This window comes from Pleurodeles waltl, chromosome 12, assembly GCF_031143425.1.
Source record: "Pleurodeles waltl isolate 20211129_DDA chromosome 12, aPleWal1.hap1.20221129, whole genome shotgun sequence".
Taxonomy (NCBI): Eukaryota; Metazoa; Chordata; class Amphibia; order Caudata; family Salamandridae; genus Pleurodeles; species Pleurodeles waltl.
This window is the reverse complement of record NC_090451.1, coordinates 668,434,816-668,458,712: the sequence shown is the minus strand read 5'-3', so window position 1 is coordinate 668,458,712 and position 23,897 is coordinate 668,434,816. Positions and strand designations below refer to the sequence as shown.

General features: G+C 45.9%; 1 protein-coding gene across 4 annotated transcripts in view; it reads right to left on the bottom strand.

The window, feature by feature from the left end:
• Positions 1 to 23,897, bottom strand: part of SETDB1 (SET domain bifurcated histone lysine methyltransferase 1) — a 162,301-nt gene that overhangs the window by 49,156 nt on the left and 89,248 nt on the right. For all 4 annotated transcript variants that reach the window (XM_069218530.1, XM_069218528.1, XM_069218529.1 and 1 more), the window contains exon 14: positions 17,035 to 17,151. In XM_069218530.1, coding sequence (XP_069074631.1) covers positions 17,035 to 17,151 — 117 coding nt within the window. The remainder of the gene's footprint in view (positions 1 to 17,034; positions 17,152 to 23,897) is intronic.

Here is a 23,897-nt window from a genome sequence, read left to right as displayed (position 1 = left end):
ATTCCTATCCCTATTGGGGGAATCCTCCTTCTACAAGATGGAGGATTTCTAAAAGTCAGAGTCACCTCAGCTCAGGACACCTTAGGGGCTGTCCTGACTGGCCAGTGACGACTCCTGGTTTTTCTCATTATCTCTCCTGGACTTGCCGCCAAAAGTGGGGGCTGTGTCCAGGGGGCGGGCATCTCCACTAGCTGGAGTGCCCTGGGGCCTTGTAACACGAAGCTTGAGCCTTTGAAGCTCACTGCAAGGTGTTACAGTTCCTGCAGGGGGGAGGTGTGAAGCACCTCCACCCAGAGCAGGCTTTGTTTCTGTCCTCAGAGGGCACAAAGGCTCTCACCGCATGAGGTCAGAAACTCGTCTCTCAGCAGCAGGCTGGCACAGACCAGTCAGTCCTGCACTGAACAATTGGGTAAAATACAGGGGGCATCTCTAAGATGCTCTCTGTGTGCATTTTTTAATAAATCCAACACTGGCATCAGTGTGGGTTTATTATTCTGAGCAGTTTGATACTAAACTTCCCAGTATTCAGTGTAGCCATTATGGAGCTGTGGAGTTCGTTTTTGACAGACTCCCAGACCATATACTCTTATGGCTACCCTGCACTTACAATGTCTAAGGTTTTGCTTAGATACTGTAGGGGCATAGTGCTCATGCACTGGTGCCCTCACCTATGGAATAGTGCACCCTGCCTTAGGGCTGTAAGGCCTACTAGAGGGGTGACTTATCTATACTGCATAGGCAGTGTGAGGTTGGCATGGCACCCTGAGGGGAGTGCCATGTCGACTTACTCGTTTTGTTCTCATCAGCACACACAAGCTGGCAAGCAGTGTGTCTGTGCTGAGTGAGGGGTCCCCAGGGTGGCATAAGATATGCTGCAGCCCTTAGAGACCTTCCCTGGCATCAGGGCCCTTGGTACCAGGGGTACCAGTTACAAGGGACTTGCCTGGATGCCAGGGTGTGCCAATTGTGGAATCAAAAGTACATTTTAGGTGAAAGAACACTGGTGCTGGGGCCTGGTTAGCAGGGTCCCAGCACACTTCTCAGTCAAGTCAGCATCAGTATCAGGCAAAAAGTGGGGGGTAACTGCAACAGGGAGCCATTTCTTTACAAAGTGCTAATCAAGAAAGATGAAAGCATCACTGTGCAAGTTATAACCTCCAATTGGGCACTAAATGCAACACATTTGTATGACAGACCATCAATTCTGACAGAGGAGGGGTTACTGTCCGTCTCCGAAGTTCTATGCTAATCTTGAGAGAGACTCATCATTGCTAGGGTTGGACATTGGACTTCTGTGACCCTCTTTAAACAACTCTAATCCCGTCAAAAGACTAGATAATGATAGATGTTCAATGTCTTCTCAGACACATACTAGGCACCCATCCCCTGAGTTAGCAGAAAAGTAAAATGTGAAAATACTGCTCTTTAAAGGAACACCTGGAGAAGGTAGTGGCCTAAGAGAACGCTGATCAGATGAAATGAACAGAAATGTGTGCCAAATAAAGTACTGCATTTCAGTAGCGGTTTCCAACAGAAAAAAGAACAGCTTGAGACATACAGAACAGATTAGTCTTGGCTTTCCCCACTGACGTCTAACTGCAGTTGAAAAATGCCAATTACATTTGAAGAGGCACAGCCACGTTTTCAATGGGGTACAGGCTGCTTAATTCATGCTGTCACTTGCTGCAGACAAAGATCTCACTATAACTATCCATTTGTCAAACTATTTATATACAAAAACCCATTTGCTGTCTAAAACAGTCATTACTGTTTCAAGGCACACGGCAATGACTTGTTTAGCAGTACTCTGAGGTCAAGATGCACTGTGACTAGGAACTGATCTATTACAACAAGTCTCTGGCTTATCTTGTACAGTTCCCATGACTGTTGTGGAAATGAACAGTGTCGAGATCTTGGAGCTATTCATCTCACTGCTAAGGCACAAAGCATGGCATCAGCTACATCACCACTCCAATCGCTTGTTACCCACATGGGACTCTGCTAATAAAAGAGGGAAATACTTGTTGTTTCTTTGGAATGAGAGAGAACCTGTAGACAACCCTCAAATTAAAGATAGAGATAGGCTGGCAGTGGGATCAGGTAGACCCATTCTACTATCAAATCTTCACAATGAAAGCCATTCTAGGTCATCAGTTTTTACCAATCATTCCAATTAACCCACAAGAACACTGTTGAAAACAAAATAGGGTGTCTTATTTTGTTCTTTCGGAGAACATAGGAAATTGACAGGTGCTACTGACTGGGGGTGTGCAGAGGTCCCCAGGTGCAGGTGGACTTGGGGTAGAAGGTGACAGTGAAGAAAGCCAAACAAATGTTTGTTGCGTAAAAGGGATCTTTACGCTTCTAGACTAATCCGCTTCAAACTTGCTCTGGTTACTACTTTACCAAAAGCAGTAAATTAGTAAAAAATGCCTAAACAAAATATTGTGTTTGCAACAAGGTTCAAAACTGATACACTAAATAGCAAATGGCCCCAACGTAATTGCAGTGAAACTCCACACTTTGGATGGATGTGTACATGTATCTTTCATGAACTTTGGCTCACTGTGTTGGTCCTCTATTTAAAAAAAAAAAAAAAAAAAAAAGTATTTTTTAAACCTTCCACTGCTTCTCCAGGTGACTATGGCTCAACAAAGGGAAAATAATGAATGCTGCTCTCAGCATTAACACACTTGCTGGTTAGGCGTTCTGTCCACTCCAAACTATTTGGTTGCTGATCCTACCATTAGGAACGAAATACACAGTAGAATGGTTGGAGGACCGGTGTCTTACAAGGTCTACCATTTCTAAATCCAGGAGAGAAGATTTCTTCTGAAGGCTCATCAATGGACGAAGATTCTTTGCAGTCATAGTAAACTATCTTCATTAGCAAAGAGAAAAAAGCTATTGCTATAGGAGTAAGACATTAGTAAAGTGATTACTTGTGATGAGGTTGGGAACAGAGCTGTCAGACACACACTGACTGCACCAACACACCATGCGCCATATGTGCTGGATTTACCTCACACTGAATGAGGTCAGAAACCTGCAGGAGGAGACTTCAAAGCCAGTTCATAGAAATCATTCATATACAATCCATTTAGAGATAGTCTGCCTGAGTTTGTTTTTTTACAGCTTTTCACACAGACTGGCTGTCTCAAGACACAAATAGACTCATCAATTAGAAGATCCACTCTCCTACATAGGCAATTGCTAAGAGCCCTTCTAATATCTCCGCTTTAGAGAAGTGGAGAGTTGGGAAGGCTACTGGCCACAAGAACTTCCAAGAGAAAGGATGCCTTCACTCAGAGGGGCATCTTATCTTTCTCTGCCATCCTGTGTTAACTAACTGCCACTGGAAAAAGTGTCTTCCATCCATGTCAGATATTTCATGGGATGAGCATGCAGAAGGGCAAATACAGACCCTGTAAGAAAATGGCAGGACCAAAGTTAGGGATAAATCGGACCCCTTTAGGAGAAATGTGGAGTTATGAAACTCTAAATAATCTCACAATAACTGGAAACTTAAACTGTTGATCAGGCATAAAACATTAGCTGAAATGGCCAATAGGCTACTGTAAGGAAATGCCTCCTTGGCATGGTTACCCCCTGACTTTTTGCCTTTGCTGATGCTATGTTTTGAATTGAAAGTGTGCTGAGGCCTGCTAACCAGGCCCCAGCACCAGTGTTCTTTCCCTAACCTGTACTTTTTGATTCCACAATTGACACACCCTGGCCTCCAGATAAGTCCCTTGTAACTGGTACCTCTGGTACCAAGGGCCCTGATGCCAGGGAAGGTCTCTAAGGGCTGCAGCATGTATTATGCCACCCTAGAGACCCCTCACTCAGCACAGACACACTGCTTACCAGCTTGTGTGTGCTAGTGAGAACAAACTGAGTAAGTCGACATGGCACTCCCCTCAGGGTGCCATGCCAGCCTCTCACTGCCTATGCAGTATGGGTAAGACACCCCTCTAGCAGGCCTTACAGCCCTAAGGCAGGGTGCACTATACCATAGGTGAGGGCACCAGTGCATGAGCACTGTGCCCCTACAGTGTCGAAGCAAAACCTTAGACATTGTAAGTGCAGGCTAGCCATAAGAGTATATGGTCTGGGAGTCTGTCAAACACGAACTCCACAGCACCATAATGGCTACACTGAAAACTGGGAAGTTTGGTATCAAACTTCTCAGCACAATAAATGCACACTGATGCCAGTGTACATTTTATTGTAAAATACACCACAGAGGGCACCTTAGAGGTGCCCCCTGAAACTTAACCGACTATCTGTGTAGGCTGACTGGTTCCAGCAGCCTGCCACACTAGAGACATGTTGCTGGCCCCATGGGGAGAGTGCCTTTGTCACTCTGAGGCCAGTAACAAAGCCTGCACTGGGTGGAGATGCTAACACCTCCCCCAGGCAGGAGCTGTAACACCTGGCGGTGAGCTTCAAAGGCTCACCCCTTTGTCACAGCACCGCAGGACACTCCAGCTAGTGGAGTTGCCCGCCCCTCCGGCCCCGGCCCCCACTTTTGGCGGCAAGGCCGGAGAAAATAATGAGAATAACAAGGAGGAGTCACTGGCCAGTCAGGACAGCCCCTAAGGTGTCCTGAGCTGAGGTGACTCTAACTTTTAGAAATCCTCCATCTTGCAGATGGAGGATTCCCCCAATAGGATTAGGGATGTGACCCCCTCCCCTTGGGAGGAGGCACAAAGAGGGTGTACCCACCCTCAGGGCTAGTAGCCATTGGCTACTAACCCCCCAGACCTAAACATGCCCTTAAATTTAGTATTTAAGGGCTTCCCTGAACCTAAAGATTTAGATTCCTGCAACTACAAGAAGAAGGACTGCTGAGCTGAAAGACCCCTGCAGAGGAAGACCAGAAGACACCAACTGCCTTGGCCCCAGACTTACCGGCCTGTCTCCTGCCTTCCAAAGAACCCTGCTCCAGCGACGCTTTCCAAGGGACCAAAAACTGAAACCTGTAAGTGCCTTACTTACCTGTTGAAACTAACAATAACTTACCTCCCCCAGGAACTGTGAAAATTGCACTAAGTGTCCACTTTTAAAACAGCTTATTGTGTTTTATGTGAAAAGTATACATGCTAAAGTAATGATTCAAAGTTCCTAGAGTACTTACCTGCAATACCTTTCAAAAGAGCTATTACATGTAAAATTTGAACCTGTGGTTCTTAAAATAAACTAAGAAAAGATATTTTTCTATAACAAAACCTATTGGCTGGATTTGTCTCTGAGTGTGTGTACCTCATTTATTGTCTATGTGTATGTACAACAAATGCTTAACACTACTCCTTGGATAAGCCTACTGCTCGACCACACTACCACAAAAATAGAGCATTAGTATTATCTCTTTTTACCACTATTTTACCTCTAAGGGGAACCCTTGGACTCTGTGCATGCTATTCCTTACTTTGAAATAGCACATACAGAGCCAACTTCCTACATTGGTGGATCAGCGGTGGGGTACAAGACTTTGCATTTGCTGGACTACTCAGCCAATACCTGATCACACGACAAATTCCAAAATTGTCATTAGAAATTGATTTTTGCAATTTGAAAAGTTTTCTAAATTCTTTAAAGTCCTGCTAGGGCCTTGTGTTAGTCCCTGTTAGCATTTCTTTTAGAGTTTAAAAGTTTTTAAAAGTTTGAATTAGATTCTAGAACTAGTTTTAGATTCTTAAAAGCATTCCAACTTTTAGAAGAATAATGTCTAGTACAGAGATGAATGTGGTGGAACTCAACACCACACCTTACCTCCATCTCCAGATGAAAGAGCTAAGGTCACTCTGTAACATAAGAAAAATAACAATGGGCTCCAGACCTACCAAAGTACAGCTCCAGGAGCTGTTGGCAGAGTATGATAGAGCCAACCCCTCTGTGGATAACACAGAGGAGGATGATAGTGAACTGGAGGAAGAATCCCCTCCACCAGTCCTATCTAGGGAGAACAGGGCTTCTCAAGCCCTGACTCCAAAAATAATAGTCAGAGATGCTGGCTCCCTCACAGGAGGGTCCAGCCTCTCTGAAATCACTGAGGATAACTCCAGTGAAGAGGACATCCAGTTAGCCCGGATGGCCAAAAGATTGGCTTTGGAAAAACAGATCCTAGCCATAGAAAGGGAAAGACAAGAGATGGGCCTAGGACCCATCAATGGTGGCAGCAACATAACTAGGGTCAGAGATTCTCCTGACATGTTGAAAATCCCCAAAGGGATTGTAGCAAAATATGAAGATGGTGATGACATCACCAAATGGTTCACAGCTTTTGAGAGGGCTTGTGAAACCAGAAAAGTGAACACATCTCACTGGGGTGCTCTCCTTTGGGAAATGTTCACAGGAAAGTGTAGGGATAGACTCCTCACACTCTAAAAAAGATGCAGAATCTTATGACCTCATGAAGGGTACCCTGATTGAGGGCTTTGGATTCTCCACTGAGGAGTATAGGATTAGATTCAGGGGGGCTCAAAAATCCTCGAGCCAGACCTGGGTTGACTTTGTAGACTACTCAGTAAAAACACTAGATGGTTGGATTCAAGGCAATGGTGTAAATGATTATGATGGGCTGTACAATTTATTTGTGAAAGAACACCTATTAAGTAATTGTTTCAATGATAAACTGCATCAGCATCTGGTGGACCTAGGACCAATTTCTCCCCAAGAATTGGGAAAGAAGGCGGACCATTGGGTCAAGACTAGGGTGTCCAAAACTTCCACAGGGGGTGACCAAAAGAAAGGGGTCACAAAACCTCCCCAGGGGAAAGGTGGTGAGACAGCCAAAAACAAAGATAGTAAAGAGTCTTCTACAGGCCCCCAAAAACCTGCACAGGAGGGTGGGCCCAGAGCCTCTTCACAAAACAATCCTGGGTACAAGGGTAAAAACTTTGATCCCAAAAAGGCCTGGTGTCGTAACTGTAGTCAGTCTGGACACCAAACTGGAGACAAGACCTGTCCCAAGAAAGATACCACTTCTAACTCCCATCCAGCTAAAACTGGAATGGCCAGTCTCCAAGTGGGATCAACAGTGTGCCCAGAGCAAATCAGGTGTCACACTGAAGCTACATTAGTCTCTGAGGGTGGGGTGGATTTAGCCACACTGGCTGCCTGGCCCCCTAACATGCAAAAATACAGGCAGCAGCTCTTAATTAATGGGACAAGTGTAGAGGGCCTGAGGGATACAGGTGCCAGTGTCACCATGGTGACAGAGAAACTGGTTTCCCCTGGCCAATACCTGGCTGGACAAACTTATCCAGTCACCAACGCTGACAATCAGACTAAAGTACATCCCATGGCTATGGTAACTTTAGAGTGGGGAGGGGTCAAGGGCCTGAAACAGGTGGTGGTCTCCTCAAATATCCCAGTAGACTGTTTGCTTGGAAATGACCTGGAGTCTTCAGCATGGGCTGAGGTAGAACTGAAAACCCATGCAGCCATGCTGGGTATCCCTGAACTGGTGTGTGTCAAGACTAGGGCACAGTGCAAGGCACAGGGTGAAAAAGTAGAGCTGGAGTCTGGAAGAATGGCCCAGCCTACCAAGAGGAAAGGAAAGTCAGCTGGGAAACCAGCTGCAACACAACACCAAAAAGAGAACCTCTCTTCTCAGGAAGAAGTTCTGCCCTCTGAGGGAACTGAGCCTATGGAACTGGAACCTTATCAGGTTGAGCTCTTAGGCCCAGGGGGACCCTCAAGGGTAGAGTTGTGTAAGGGACAAGAAACCTGTCCCTCTCTTGAAGGCCTTAGGCAGCAAGCTGCTGAAGAGTCCAATGGCAAGAAAAATGGAACACATAGGGTCTATTGGGAAGATGGACTCTTGTACACTGAGGCAAGAGATCCCAAAGCTGGTGCCACTAGGAGAGTGGTAGTGCCTCAGGGTTTCAGAGAGTTTATTCTGACCTTAGCCCATGATATTCCCCTTGCTGGGCATTTGGGACAAACCAAGACGTGGGAGAGGTTAGTCAACCACTTCTACTGGCCCAATATGTCCCAGAAGGTTAAGGAGTTTTGCCTCTCCTGCCCCACCTGTCAAGCCAGTGGTAAGACAGGTGGGCATCCAAAGGCCCCCCTCATTCCACTTCCAGTGGTGGGGGTCCCCTTTGAAAGAGTGGGTGTGGACATAGTTGGTCCACTAGAACCTCCCACAGCCTCAGGAAATATGTATATCCTAGTAGTAGTGGATCATGCTACTAGGTATCCTGAAGCTATTCCCCTTAGGTCGACTACTGCCCCTGCAGTAGCCAAGGCCCTCATTGGTATCTTTACCAGAGTGGGCTTCCCTAAGGAGGTGGTGTCTGACAGAGGTACCAACTTCATGTCAGCATACCTAAAACACATGTGGAATGAGTGTGGAGTGACTTATAAGTTCACTACACCATATCATCCACAAACTAATGGCCTTGTTGAGAGATTCAACAAGACATTAAAGGGCATGATCATGGGGCTCCCAGAAAAACTCAAAAGGAGATGGGATGTCCTCCTGCCATGTCTGCTTTTCACTTACAGAGAGGTGCCTCAGAAGGGAGTAGGATTCTCACCCTTTGAACTTCTGTTTGGCCACCCTGTAAGGGGACCACTTGCTCTTGTTAAAGAAGGCTGGGAGAGACCTCTTCATGAGCCTAAACAAGACATAGTGGACTATGTACTTGGCCTTTGCTCAAGAATGGCAGAGTACATGGAAAAGGCAAGTAAAAACCTTGAGGCCAGCCAACAACTCCAGAAGTTGTGGTATGACCAAAAGGCTGCACTGGTTGAATTTCAACCAGGGCAGAAAGTCTGGGTTTTGGAACCTGTGGCTCCCAGGGCACTTCAGGACAAATGGAGTGGCCCTTACCCAGTACTAGAAAGGAAGAGTCAGGTCACCTACCTGGTAGACCTGGGCACAAGCAGGAGCCCCAAGAGGGTGATCCATGTAAACCGCCTTAAGCTCTTCCATGACAGGGCTGATGTAAATCTGTTGATGGTAACAGATGAGGACCAGGAAGCTGAGAGTGAGCCTCTCCCTGATCTCCTCTCATCAGACCCTAAAGATGGCTCACTGGATGGAGTGATCTACTCAGACACCCTCCCTGGCCAACAGCAAGCTGACTGTAGGAAGGTCCTGCAACAGTTTGCTGAACTCTTTTCCCTAACCCCTGGTCAAACACACCTGTGTACCCATGATGTGGACACAGGAGACAGCATGCCTGTCAAAAACAAAATATTTAGACAGTCTGATCAAGTTAAGGAAAGCATCAAGGTGGAAGTCCACGATATGCTGGAATTGGGAGTAATAGAGCACTCTGACAGCCCCTGGGCTAGACCAGTGGTCTTAGTCCCCAAACCTCACACCAAAGATGGAAAGAGAGAAATGAGGTTTTGTGTGGACTACAGAGGTCTCAACTCTGTCACCAAGACAGATGCCCATCCCATTCCTAGAGCTGATGAGCTCATAGACAAATTAGGGGCTGCCAAATTCTTAAGTACCTTTGACTTAACAGCAGGGTACTGGCAAATCAGAATGGCCCCTGGAGCAAAAGAAAAGACAGCATTCTCCACACCTGATGGGCATTATCAGTTCACTGTTATGCCCTTTGGTTTAAAGAATGCCCATGCCACCTTCCAAAGGTTGGTGAATCAAGTCCTTGCTGGGCTGGAATCCTTTAGTGCAGCTTATCTTGATGATATTGCTGTCTTCAGCTCCACCTGGCAGGATCACCTGGTCCACCTGAAGAAGGTTTTGAAGGCTCTGCAATCTGCAGGCCTCTCTATCAAGGCATCCAAATGCCAGATAGGGCAGGGAACTGTGGTTTACTTGGGACACCTTGTAGGTGGAGGCCAAGTTCAGCCACTCCAACCCAAGATCCAGACTATTCTGGACTGGGTAGCTCCAAAAACCCAGACTCAAGTCAGGGCATTCCTTGGCTTGACTGGGTACTATAGGAGGTTTGTGAAGGGATATGGATCAATAGTGACAGCCCTCACAGAATTGACCTCCAAGAAAATGCCCAAGAAAGTAAACTGGACTGTAGAGTGCCAACAGGCTTTTGACACCCTGAAACAAGCTATGTGCACAGCACCAGTTCTAAAAGCTCCAGATTACTCCAAGCAATTCATTGTGCAAACAGATGCCTCTGAACATGGGATAGGGGCAGTTTTGTCCCAAACAAATGATGATGGCCTTGACCAGTCTGTTGCTTTCATTAGCAGGAGGTTACTCCCCAGGGAGCAGCGTTGGAGTGCCATTGAGAGGGAGGCCTTTGCTGTGGTTTGGTCCCTGAAGAAGCTGAGACCATACCTCTTTGGTACTCACTTCCTAGTTCAGACTGACCACAGACCTCTCAGATGGCTGATGCAAATGAAAGGTGAAAATCCAAAACTGTTGAGGTGGTCCATCTCCCTACAGGGAATGGACTTTATAGTGGAACACAGACCTGGGACTGCCCATGCCAATGCAGATGGCCTTTCCAGGTTCTTCCACTTAGAAAATGAAGACTCTCTTGGGAAAGGTTAGTCTCATCCTCTTTCGTTTGGGGGGGGGGGGGGGGTTGTGTAAGGAAATGCCTCCTTGGCATGGTTACCCCCTGACTTTTTGCCTTTGCTGATGCTATGTTTTGAATTGAAAGTGTGCTGAGGCCTGCTAACCAGGCCCCAGCACCAGTGTTCTTTCCCTAACCTGTACTTTTTGATTCCACAATTGACACACCCTGGCCTCCAGATAAGTCCCTTGTAACTGGTACCTCTGGTACCAAGGGCCCTGATGCCAGGGAAGGTCTCTAAGGGCTGCAGCATGTATTATGCCACCCTAGAGACCCCTCACTCAGCACAGACACACTGCTTACCAGCTTGTGTGTGCTAGTGAGAACAAACTGAGTAAGTCGACATGGCACTCCTCTCAGGGTGCCATGCCAGCCTCTCACTGCCTATGCAGTATGGGTAAGACACCCCTCTAGCAGGCCTTACAGCCCTAAGGCAGGGTGCACTATACCATAGGTGAGGGCACCAGTGCATGAGCACTGTGCCCCTACAGTGTCTAAGCAAAACCTTAGACATTGTAAGTGCAGGCTAGCCATAAGAGTATATGGTCTGGGAGTCTGTCAAACACGAACTCCACAGCACCATAATGGCTACACTGAAAACTGGGAAGTTTGGTATCAAACTTCTCAGCACAATAAATGCACACTGATGCCAGTGTACATTTTATTGTAAAATACACCACAGAGGGCACCTTAGAGGTGCCCCCTGAAACTTAACCGACTATCTGTGTAGGCTGACTGGTTCCAGCAGCCTGCCACACTAGAGACATGTTGCTGGCCCCATGGGGAGAGTGCCTTTGTCACTCTGAGGCCAGTAACAAATCCTGCACTGGGTGGAGATGCTAACACCTCCCCCAGGCAGGAGCTGTAACACCTGGCGGTGAGCCTCAAAGGCTCACCCCTTTGTCACAGCACCGCAGGACACTCCAGCTAGTGGAGTTGCCCGCCCCTCCGGCCCCAGCCCCCACTTTTGGCGGCAAGGCCGGAGAAAATAATGAGAATAACAAGGAGGAGTCACTGGCCAGTCAGGACAGCCCCTAAGGTGTCCTGAGCTGAGGTGACTCTGACTTTTAGAAATCCTCCATCTTGCAGATGGAGGATTCCCCCAATAGGAGTAGGGATGTGACCCCCTCCCCTTGGGAGGAGGCACAAAGAGGGTGTACCCACCCTTAGGGCTAGTAGCCATTGGCTACTAACCCCCAGACCTAAACACGCCCTTAAATTTAGTATTTAAGGGCTTCCCTGAACCTAAAGATTTAGATTCCTGCAACTACAAGAAGAAGGACTGCTGAGCTGAAAGACCCCTGCAGAGGAAGACCAGAAGACACCAACTGCCTTGGCCCCAGACTTACCGGCCTGTCTCCTGCCTTCCAAAGAACCCTGCTCCAGCGACGCTTTCCAAGGGACCAAAAACTGAAAACTGTAAGTGCCTTACTTACCTGTTGAAACTAACAATAACTTACCTCCCCCAGGAACTGTGAAAATTGCACTAAGTGTCCACTTTTAAAACAGCTTATTGTGTTTTATGTGAAAAGTATACATGCTAAAGTAATGATTCAAAGTTCCTAGAGTACTTACCTGCAATACCTTTCAAAAGAGCTATTACATGTAAAATTTGAACCTGTGGTTCTTAAAATAAACTAAGAAAATATATTTTTCTATAACAAAACCTATTGGCTGGATTTGTCTCTGAGTGTGTGTACCTCATTTATTGTCTATGTGTATGTACAACAAATGCTTAACACTACTCCTTGGATAAGCCTACTGCTCGACCACACTACCACAAAAATAGAGCATTAGTATTATCTCTTTTTACCACTATTTTACCTCTAAGGGGAACCCTTGGACTCTGTGCATGCTATTCCTTACTTTGAAATAGCACATACAGAGCCAACTTCCTACAGCTACTTTTCATGGTACCCATATTCAACTGTTTACCTAGCACACGGTAAATTGCAGGATGTCCAAAACTCCCAAGTGTAGAGATCTAAACACTAGGATCTACACCATCTGGCAACGACAGACTAGCTGGGCTAGTACACTGGCTTTGAGGAAGAATGAGGTGCATCAGCACCATCTCCAGGAATAGCATTTGACTCCTACGCTGTAAAAGTACAAAGTCTGAGAAAGGAAGTGGACATGGAGACTTGAAGTTCAGCTGCAGGAGATTCGGTTTGGTGTAATCAGGTTAACACCTGCCCTGAGCTGCCACATCTTTTGTACAGCTCTCTAAATGAGGGAAGTCGAAATAAATGTATTGTACAGGGCAAGAGACTAGTCAAGGATCTATTTGGTTTCCAGGGTTTGATGAGCATTTCTATCCAAAGGGGAGTACAGTTGACATTTGTAGCCACTGGACATAGATCTAGCTGCTATCTCTGGCACATCCCATATCGAAGATCATTTTTCTGAAGTCCCCACATGTGATTTATACTGGGACTCCAGTTGATCAAGAACCTTGGCTCTTTTTTAGGCTGGGTAACTTTAGACTTTAGGTGCTCCTGTACTATCAACAGAGAAATAGCATTCACCAGCCAGTTGTTGTAAAGAAATGGCTCCCTGTTGCAGTTACCCCCCACTTTTTGCCTGATACTTATGCTGACTTGACTGAGAAGAGTGCTGGGACCCTGCTAACCAGGCCCCAGCACCAGTGTTCTTTCACCTAAAATGTACCATTGTTTCCACAATTGGCATACCCCTGGCACCCAGGTAAGTCCCTTGTAACTGGTACCCCTGGTACCAAGGGCCCTGATGCCAGGGAAGGTCTCTAAGGGCTGCAGCATGTCTTATGCCACCCTAGGGACCCCTCACTCAGCACAGACACACTGCTTGCCAGCTTGTGTGTGCTGGTGGGGAGAAAAAGACTAAGTCGACATGGCACTCCCCTCAGGGTGCCATGCCAACCTCACACTGCCTGTGGCATAGGTAAGTCACCCCTCTATCAGGCCTTACAGCCCTAAGGCAGGGTGCACTATACCACAGGTGAGGGCATATGTGCATGAGCACTATTCCCCTACAGTGTCTAAGCAAAACCTTAGACATTGTAAGTGCAGGGTAGCCATAGGAGTATATGGTCTGGGAGTCTGTCAAAAACGAACTCCACAGCTCCATAATGGCTACACTGAATACTGGGAAGTTTAGTATCAAACTTCTCAGAATAATAAACCCACACTGATGCCAGTGTTGGATTTATTAACAAATGCACACAGAGTGCATCTTAGAGATGCACCCTGTATTTTACCCAATTGTTCAGTGCAGGACTGACTGGTCTGTGCCAGCCTGCTGCTGAGAGACGAGTTTCTGACCCCATGTGGTGAGAGCCTTTGTGCTCTCTGGGGACAGAAACAAAAGCCTGCTCTGGGTGGAGGTGCTTCACACCTCCCCCCTGCAGGAACTGTAACACCTAGCAGTGAGCCTCAAAGGCTCAGGCTTCGTGTTACAATGCCCCAGGGCACTCCAGCTAGTGGAGATGCCCGCCCCCCTGGACACAGCCCCCACTTTTGGCGGCAAGTCCAGGAGAGATCATGAGAAAAACAAGGAGGAGTCACTGGCCAGTCAGGACATCCCCGAAGGTGTCCTGAGCGGAGGTGACTCTGACTTTTAGAAATCCTCCATCTTGTAGAAGGAGGATTCCCCCAATAGGAATAGGGATGTGCCCCCCTCCCCTCAGGGAGGAGGCACAAAGAGGGTGTAGCCACCCTCAAGGACAGTAGCCATTGGCTACTGCCCTCCCAGACCTAAACACACCCCTAAATTCAGTATTTAGGGGCTCCCCAGAACCAAGGAACTCAGATTCCTGCAACTTACCGAAGAAGAAGACTGCTGAGCTGAAAACCCCTGCAGAAGAAGAAAGAAGACGCCAACTGCTTTGGCCCCAGTCCTACCGGCCTGTCTCCTGCCTTCTAAAGAAACCTGCTCCAGCGACGCTTTCTCCAGGACCAGCGACCTCTGAATCCTCAGAGGACTGCCCTGCTTCAAGAGGAACAAGAAACTCCAGAGGACAGCGGACCTGTTCCAAAAAGACTGCAACTTTGTTACAGAGGAGCAGATTTAAAGACCCCTGCAATCCCCGCAAGAAGCGTGAGACTTGCAACACTGCACCCGGTGACCCCGACTCGACTGGTGAAGAAACAACGCTACAGGGAGGACCCTCCGGCGACTCCAAGACTGTGAGTAACCAAAGTTGTCCCCCCTGAGCTCCCACAGCGACGCCTGCAGAGGGAATCCCGAGGCTCCCCCTGACCGCGACTGCCTGACTCTAAAATCCCGACGGCTGGAAAAGACCCTGCACCCGCAGCCCCCAGCACCTGAAGGAACGGAACTTCAGTGCAGGAGTGACCCCCAGGAGGCCCTCTCCCTTGCCCAGGTGGTGGCTACCCCGAGGAGCCCCCCCTTGCCTGCCTCCACCGCTGAAGAGACCCCTTGGTCTCCCATTGGAAACCCGATGCTTGTTTGCACACTGCACCCGGCCGCCCCTGCGCTGCTGAGGGTGTACTTTTTGTGCTGACTTGTGTCCCCCCCCGGTGCCCTACAAAACCCTCCTGGTCTGCCCTCCGAAGACGCGGGTACTTACCTGCTGGCAGACTGGAACCGGGGCACCCCCTTCTCTCCATTGAAGCCTATGCGTTTTGGGCACCACTTTGAACTCTGCACCTGACCGGCCCTGAGCTGCTGGTGTGGTGACTTTGGGGTTGCTCTGAACCCCCAACGGTGGGCTACCTTGGACCCAAATTTGAACCCCGTAGGTGGTTTACTTACCTGCAAGAACTAACAATACTTTACCTCCCCCAGGAACTGTGAAAATTGCACTGTGTCCACTTTTAAAACAGCTTATTGTGTTTTATGAAAAAAGTATATATGCTACTGTGATTATTCAAAGTTCCTAAAGTACTTACCTGCAATACCTTTCAAATGAGATATTACATGTAGAATTTGAACCTGTGGTTCTTAAAATAAACTAAGAAAATATATTTTTCTATAACAAAACCTATTGGCCTGGATTTGTCTCTGAGTGTGTGTTCCCCATTTATTGCCTGGGTGTATGTACAACAAATGCTTAACACTACTCCTTTGATAAGCCTACTGCTCGACCACACTACCACAAAATAGAGCATTAGTATTATCTCTTTTTGCCACTATCTTACCTCTAAGGGGAACCCTTGGACTCTGTGCATACTATTCCTTACTTTGAAATAGTGCATACAGAGCCAACTTCCTACAGTTGTCCACCTATACATGTAAATGCTTTGGTGTTACATCCACGACCTATGTGATCGCAAGTGGAGACAGCAGGCCAATGGAAAAGTCAGTAAAACTGGCAGGGCATACCTACATCACACACTTCAAAAATGTATTGTACACTTTTTCAATTGGGGAAATACACATACATGTCCTTGATATCCAAGTAGGCTACCTAGTCTTTAGCCTACAAAGTCTGTAGTGTATGGCAGGTTAGTCATTTTGAAATTTCCTTTCTTGAAGCTTTCTGCTTACAAACATCATATAAAACAAAATAAATAAAAAAACAGTGCTAGACTGAACCCTTGTTTGGTGGCTCTACAGTACCAAGAATAAGAATCCAACCCCTCCTAGAGCTCACACTTTGATCACCTCTTATCAAAAAGTGCGAGTGACTGTTTGCATGGGGTATCTTCTGTAAAAAGCTAGAAGACAACATGATCTTGCAAGCTACACTAGACCGGTTCTAAAGAATCACACAGCTCCCTGGACCTCCTGAGATTCATCTTCAGTGGATAAGAGACTATCCTTGTGGTGCCTACAGTGCTTCCCTGGGAAATGGCTCAAACCTGGAATCCTCAATGAAGGGCCCCTATATCTTTTTTGTAGAGGTCACAGTGAGCTTCAACTCGCACTCAGGTAACGACAGTGAGATGAAGCCTTATAATGCATCATGATGCAAATGTCACACTTGCAAAGTCATGCAAGAACTCCCATGACCATATAAAGACTTTGTGAAGTACCAATACTTGTTCGTGACAAGTGTTACAATCATTAAATCCTTAATACTTTAGAGGTCACATTGCATTGAAGAAAGCAGGAAAACATGAGGATATTTTAAGCAAATCATTAGGGGCTCTGGATATTGTGTCTGGTGAGAAGTGAGTCAAAAAGTGAAATCATGTCACGGCTGCACCAAATATAGGAATGCAGATTTCACATTTGGTGTGGACTGTGCAAGAGACATTGTGCACCGCCACCAGCAGCCTGTGACAAGGTACTACAGAAGAATTGGCCAGATCCAGTCTAGCACTAGGAGAGAAGGGTTACACAAGAAATCTGCAGGAGGGAATAATCATTAGAATGCTCTATTAGTGGGGAAAAAACTTGAACAAGACGAAAATCAGCTACAGATAAAACAGGAAGACATCATGGACAATGCAGATAAGGTCTAAACACATCTGATTGCAGGCAACGTCTCAGAGGTCATGCCACAAAATAAGCAGATACATTTCAAACAACTACTTCCTTGCAGACAACTCATGCGTACCCCGTTGGAAGGCATTCTTCTAGTCTCTTGTGATCAAAACCCACAGTGCCGCTGGGTGGTCCACCAGGTAAACACGTGGATGCTTGTAGGGTCAGCTGGTGGCAGGCACACCTTGACCTAGAACCATAAAACAACAAAGTGCATTGAAAGATTCTAAAAAACAGAATTATTAAGTTAACAAGTATCCATTACCAGAGACGCTTACCACCACATTATGTTTACTAGTTATCATTGAAGATAAGAACATACAATATCACATCCATGGGGACATACAATATGACTGATGATCTAACTCAGGAAAAAGGAAAGCATGTTTGAGGATCCTTTTTTGCAGATACCTAGATTTCCTTCAATATGGAAACTGAAAGCGACATTTTGATATGATCTCCTGAAACGCGAACTGAAAAACAAAGGTGGTGCTAGCTGCTACTCCACAGGTCCTGAGTGAGTTGTGGTAAATTCTGCTGCAGGTCCCACAACATTCAACTGGAGCATGGACAGCCTTCGATCATTGTGTACTTTTTAATCCATGTGCTAGGTCTGCAAGGATTTTGTGGGCATGATCCTCAATTTCTATACCGAATGCTGGTTTACTGAACAGCTTCAAGATATCTAAAATTTTTGGGCTTCTGGTAATTCCTTGAATCAATAAAGCTAGGAATAGAGGTTGTTCTTTTTAGCTTGTATTAGGTAGGACAGTCTATCAGGGCATGTAACAAGTCTTTCTGACCACTGACTGTTTGGATAAATGATGGTATTTTCTGTTAATAACCTCGTCACTTCCTGCACCTTACCAGGACCGAGATCCCCTTCACAAATTCCGTAACAATGCATATCAAGTCACTCCAACAAACTGGTCGAGTCCCTCTTCAGAATCAAAAATGCATGGTATGTCCAGAAGAAAAATGATCTGCAGCAAAGTAAGGGGATGGAGGATCTTAGCCTTTTGCACACTCCTGACATAATGTATGCTAGATTGCTATGGCAGGCTTCTGTGTGATGATAACATGCAGTTAGGTCAGTCTTGCATGTAACATGCATTAACATGACAGCAATTGATATTAGAGAATGTAAAAGACACAGGGCCTAGAAGAGCACTCTAACCTAACTGTGTGTATCCAAAATATGTGAATGGTATTGTTAACTAGATGCTTGTAACCTAAATGTTTGAATGGTAATGCTAACAAGTGTGGGTTCGCTTGCCATGTTTTCAGTCTAAAAATGTTTTATGATCATATTCAAGCTAACAGGCCAGAGAAGAAAAACTTTCCACTTCGCTGGTGTGCATGTTGTAGCTTTAACAGCAAAGGAGGAAGACCATGGAGAAATCTGTCTAGGAGGGAAGAAAGTCATGTTTCTGCAAGGAGCATTGTTTGCAACTTTTTGCAGCACAGCTCTAAAGAAAAGCTACTTGCTCCATAAGATATAATTAGTGATAAAGATATATAAGGTACCAGTGCGGGGTGAAGTTAGCCACATGGACCATTTGGTGAGGGAAGATGGTGAGTGGTGAATTCTGACTCTTGACCAGATTACAGCATATGGTTTTGCATAATTTAGGCTTGGCAAACTGATACACCTATATAAACTGGATGGAGGACAATATTAGGTCACTTTACATATGGAACCGACAGGCAGGTTAGGGGATGTGAAATGAAATATGATTGGGGCCTATTTAACCTTCACTCAGATCTGCAGGTTGTCTGAGGGCACTTTGTAATAATTAAGGTCATTCTAACATACGACTGGTGATAAATACTGCAAATTAAATAATCATCACTCCATTTATTATTGCCTACAAAAAGATATTTACAAAAATAGGCCTGAAGAGCTAAGTGGATTGCTCGCACTGACACATTTATGTGACGTGTTTTTCATGTGGACACCAGTGAGCCAGTCAACTATTTCTGAAGAAAATGATACAACTTTCCAGACTTCCGTTCGATGGAATCAGAAACTGGATTTCAAAGAGTTAAACTTCCAGCATTCTTAGCAAAATACGAAGCCTCTCTAAGTGCCATCTCCTTATCCAAACAACAGAAAAAGAACTATGGATATCTATTGCTGTAGTAGTAGTTCGATTCCAGGAGATTTACTGGTGTGTGTAGTTTTTAGGGTCGAGCGCGCAAAGCGCTCTGTCCCTTTTGTTATCTCTCTACGGGCTTCTAACCACGCCCATCAGTTTAGTTGGATTGTGGTCTTGCCTTTTAACATTAACTTGATTTAATTAGTAAAAGGCATGCATACGTCATGCCTTTTCCGGCGTTTAGCCCTCCTTGAGCCCACCGGCCAAATACTGAAAACATGAGGCTCCATGTTTTCCGTATGGTTTCTGGACTACTTTTTCTCTCTGTTTCGTAGGTTGCGCGATCTCGCTGGGAAGTAGTCACGCGCTTTGCATGACATCGATCCTGTTACATAGATAATTGCACTTTTGCCAGTACTTGGATAATTGTATTTTTGCCAGTAACCAGGATAATTGCACTTTTGCCAATACGTTTCACTGCAAGCTAACTTCTGTTTCCTTTTGTGTGTTTGCTTTGCGGCCTCACATATGTGAAACTGTTTATATTTTTATTTTCAGTTTATGTGGCAAGAAAAGTCTGGTTAGGAGTTTAAAACACTAATAGCTCTAACTCGAGCAAATGCGAGGCCGGCTGCATTGCAAATGCTTGTTCTGTACTGTTGCAACAGCGGCGGTTCCTTGTGGCCTGTGTCATCAGCCAGCTTCCTTCGGGACCTTGCAGAAAGCATATGGGGAGGTGGAGTGAGGGTGATGATGGATGTCTCTTCTGTCATACGTGAGTGCCCCAAATGTTGGCAGTACACAGAAAGGTAATTCTACTCATCCAGCCATCAGGAGGGACATTTCCAGCATGCAGGACAATTACCAGCCGTCAGCTGACTGAAATGTAGCAATCTCTCCCCGGTCATGCCCGACAAGTGGCAGTGTCACATTGAAATGCAGCCTGGATGATCAACTCCTTTTTCCTGTTTTCTGGTATCCAAGTTTGCGCTCAAACTGATCCATAATGGTAACATGGATGGCTGGCAAGGAGGACACTGTGCAGGGAGAAAGCTCTCACCCGCTTAACAAATCTGCACAGATGTCACCATGGGGTGCCCTATAGTTCTTATTTGTTTCATGCACAGCTCTGTGGCTTGATCAAGAAACTTTTTTTTAACCACTTTGTTGACTTGTAAAATCCATAAAGAATGCTTTATCGAACGATTCAGGTATCAAACATTTTCAGCTTCCCAACTGCACTACACTCTGCATTCTTAATGGGTGTGTGTGCACTACTCCGAAGCTACAGAGTTACAAAATGAGTTAACCAAGACTAATTGCCCTTCATCTTTTAAGGATGTCGGTGTCTGACAGACAGTTATATCTATGATGCTGCTGCCTTTAGATCACAATCATTTGGAGCTTTTGCTATGATTCAACTTAAGTAAAACTAAAAACGGGTGTTTATTTTTCATAAATACGCATGTCCACACCTTCTGCATTTGCATTACCACTGACAAACTGATGGTCAGCATCTACATTTCATACTTTACTGTTTTCTGTTTAAATTACAGCTGATATTTCTCCACAAATTTGTAAAATATTATTATTATTCTGTTTGTTGAGGTAATGCTAAAAATTGATGTCAAAGTGAGTGCATCCAGTTATCCTTCAGCCGGCCTCAAAAAATGAATAACTCTTTCATTTCTACAGAAGTGTGAATAGCAAAAGATGAAAAATTCAAAGAACTGCTAAAGTTAAAGAGCTACTAACATATGTCACATGACAGAGACAAGACCTGCCTGTGCTTTGAGCATGTGGTCTTGGGTTTTAGACTTGACCACATTTTGAAATCATGGCGTGAATCAGCCTGGAGCCTTCTTTACTAATAAACAGATTATCTCAGGGAGTCATGATAAAACATGGAATACAACATCGATATCTCGAGCTTATCTTTTTCGCTATCTACGTTCATCTTTCAGTAGCCACAATACAAAATAAAACCTGAACAGTTCCACTGACCCTCTGTACTGGAAACACATATATTATGCTATTTGTAGATCATTTATAGCAGTAAAAAAAAGAAGAGAATTGTTAGATTATTGCTAAAATCATGTCAGCAAAAAAATAAGAGTTTAGCAGTATATCAGGATTCGAAACTGCACACAAAATTCATCAAGTAGTCGGCGAGAACACTGGTCAAATGGGTTTTTAAGTACAACTATGCAGCACTCTTTTCACAGACTAATAACAGCCAAATCGAACTAAATTACCACCATCACTCAAGGGACGAATCCAATTAGACAAGATAATGAGCGGGTCAGAACTCCTACATATGTATAGTGCTGGCCAATGGCACGTACCTGCTTCGTTCTTCGACAAACTACAAATCTACCGAACAGTTTTATTAGGAAACATAAATCAGGCAGGCAGCAGTGGCAGCATCTGAAATTGCCTTTACTAGAGGAGGCTGGCAACTCAAGCGTATTAATATTGATTCTGGTTCAATGGAATCTGGAACATAACCACGCTATTGTCTCTAGGTACATTTTTATCAAGCACTGGCAAAGCCAACAGGTCTCACATTTTTAACCTACTGGCTAAGCCAATGACGTTTGCGGATGCTGTGCAACAATTACAAACAGCAATGTTTGCAGGTATGGCTGTTTCATTTTGTAGGCGTGAACCATGCATCACCTTACATGCATATGCATATGAACTGGTGCAGGAACCATTTATTATTGAATAATAGATGATACGGTAAATACATAAAAGATAAATAAATAAAAAACTAGGGCAAAAGTGAGGGGCCAGCAGCAATTTATTTCTTGGACATCTCCCCCCCCCCCCCCCCCCCCAAAAAAAAAAAAAAAAAAACATGTGACTAAAAGTTAGTGGCATGGTGTGTCAGAGTGGAGTGGAGGAATAGTGTTGTGGAGTGGATTTGATGGAATAGAGTGCCACAGAGTTGATTAGAGTTCAGTGGCAGAGTGGAGGTGGAAACTGATGGAGTGGATTGAGGTAGGTTGGTGGACTGGATTGGTGTAGATTGGGTGGATTGTACGGGGGTAGAGCAGGGTGATTTGGAGTAGGTAGACAGGATGGGGTGGATTGAAATGGAACTGGGTTAAATGGAGTGGATTGGCATGGGTAGATTGGATTGGGGTGGGAGGACTGAACTGGAGTGGCAGGACTGGGGTGGGATGGATTGGATTTGGGTGCAGTGGGTTGGATTGGAATCAGATGATTTGAAGTGGGGTGAACTGGAGTGTGATGGTTTAGACTGGACTGGTGTGTGGTGGAGTAGACTGGGGTGGGGTGAGATGGATTGGACTGGGGTGGGATGGAGTGGGATGGATTGGACTGGAGTGGGATGGATTGGATTTGAGTGGGGGGTTGGATTCACTGAACTGTAGCTGGGTGGACTGGACCAGAATGAGGTGGATTAGTGTGGGGTGGAGTGGTTTGGGCTGGAGTGAGGTGGGCTGGATTGGAGTGAAGTGAGGTGGGGTGGACAGGAGGACAGTGGACTGGAGGGGGTGGACTGGGGTGGATTGGAGTGGATTGGGTTGGAATTGATTGGACAGGATTAGATTGTAGTGGATTTTATTTGGGTGGATTGAACTGGGGTGGGTTGGATAAGAGTAGGGTGAATTGGAGTGCACTGAGGCGGAGTGTCCCGGATTGGAGTGGGGTGAACTGGACTGAGTGGGGTTGACTGGCTTAAGTTGGGTGGATTTCATGGGGTGGGGTGCATTGCAGTGGTACTGAGTGGATTCAAATGCAGTGGGGTGGATTGGAATGAGGAACAAGTTACTTACCTTCAGTAACAATTGACCTGGGAGCGACATATTCTAGTTGGAGAAGCCTTACCTTATTTCCCCCAGGCATCAGACTGGACCTGGAGCATACTTAGTTGGGGTGGGGAGGGTTGGAGTAGGGTGGACTGAAGTGGGGTGGATTGAAGTGGTGTTTTGTTTTGGAGTGGGTGGATTTGAGTATGGTGGATTGGACTGGGAAGGAGAGTACTGGATTTTAATTAATTGGATTGGGATGGATTGGAGTGGGGTGGATTGGGTTGCAGTGGATTGGACGGGAGTGGTTGAACTGGAGTTGGGTGGATTGGAGCGGGGTGGATTGTGGTTGACTGAACTGGAGTGCAGTGGATTGGACTGGTGTATTAGAGGAGGTGCAATGGGATGCAGTGGGGTGGACTGGATTGGGGTAAAGAGGATTGTGTTGAAGTGGGGCTGACTGGAGTGCGGCAGACTGGAGTAGGCCAAATTGTTTTGGATTAAAGTGGGGCAGATTGGAGAGGTAGAGATTATTTTGGATTAGGCTGGGGCAGACTGGAGTGGGGCAAACTGTTATGGTTAGGAGTGGAGGCAGAATGTCCCCAGGTCCACCTCTCCCTGTTCCATTGCATCGCTCTTTGACCTGTCTTCTCCTTGCTTTTCCCCCGCTCTTAGGCTGAGCGCGCAAGCACTCTGACCTGTTGTAATCTATCTGTGGGCTTTTGACCACGCCCACAGCACACCCATCACTATCACTCATTCATGGGGACTTGCCTTTAAAAAATCCTTTGTTATCACTGGTGAATGTTTTTTGTTTGTCTCTCCTTGGGGCAGTTTTGTTACCGCCTTGGCCATCGACCCTCTTGCATGAATAATTGCATGTGTGACTGTGAGCAAACTTTTTTTCCCTTTTGTGTCTCTCTTTCGCGCTCATGCTCATGGCGGCCGTGGCGCTTTGAATCTGCTTGCTTATGTCAACTGTTTAACTTTTCATTTTCAATTTATGTGGCAAGAAAAGTCCAGTTAGGAATTTACCCACCACCACTCCTTCCTCCCAGGAC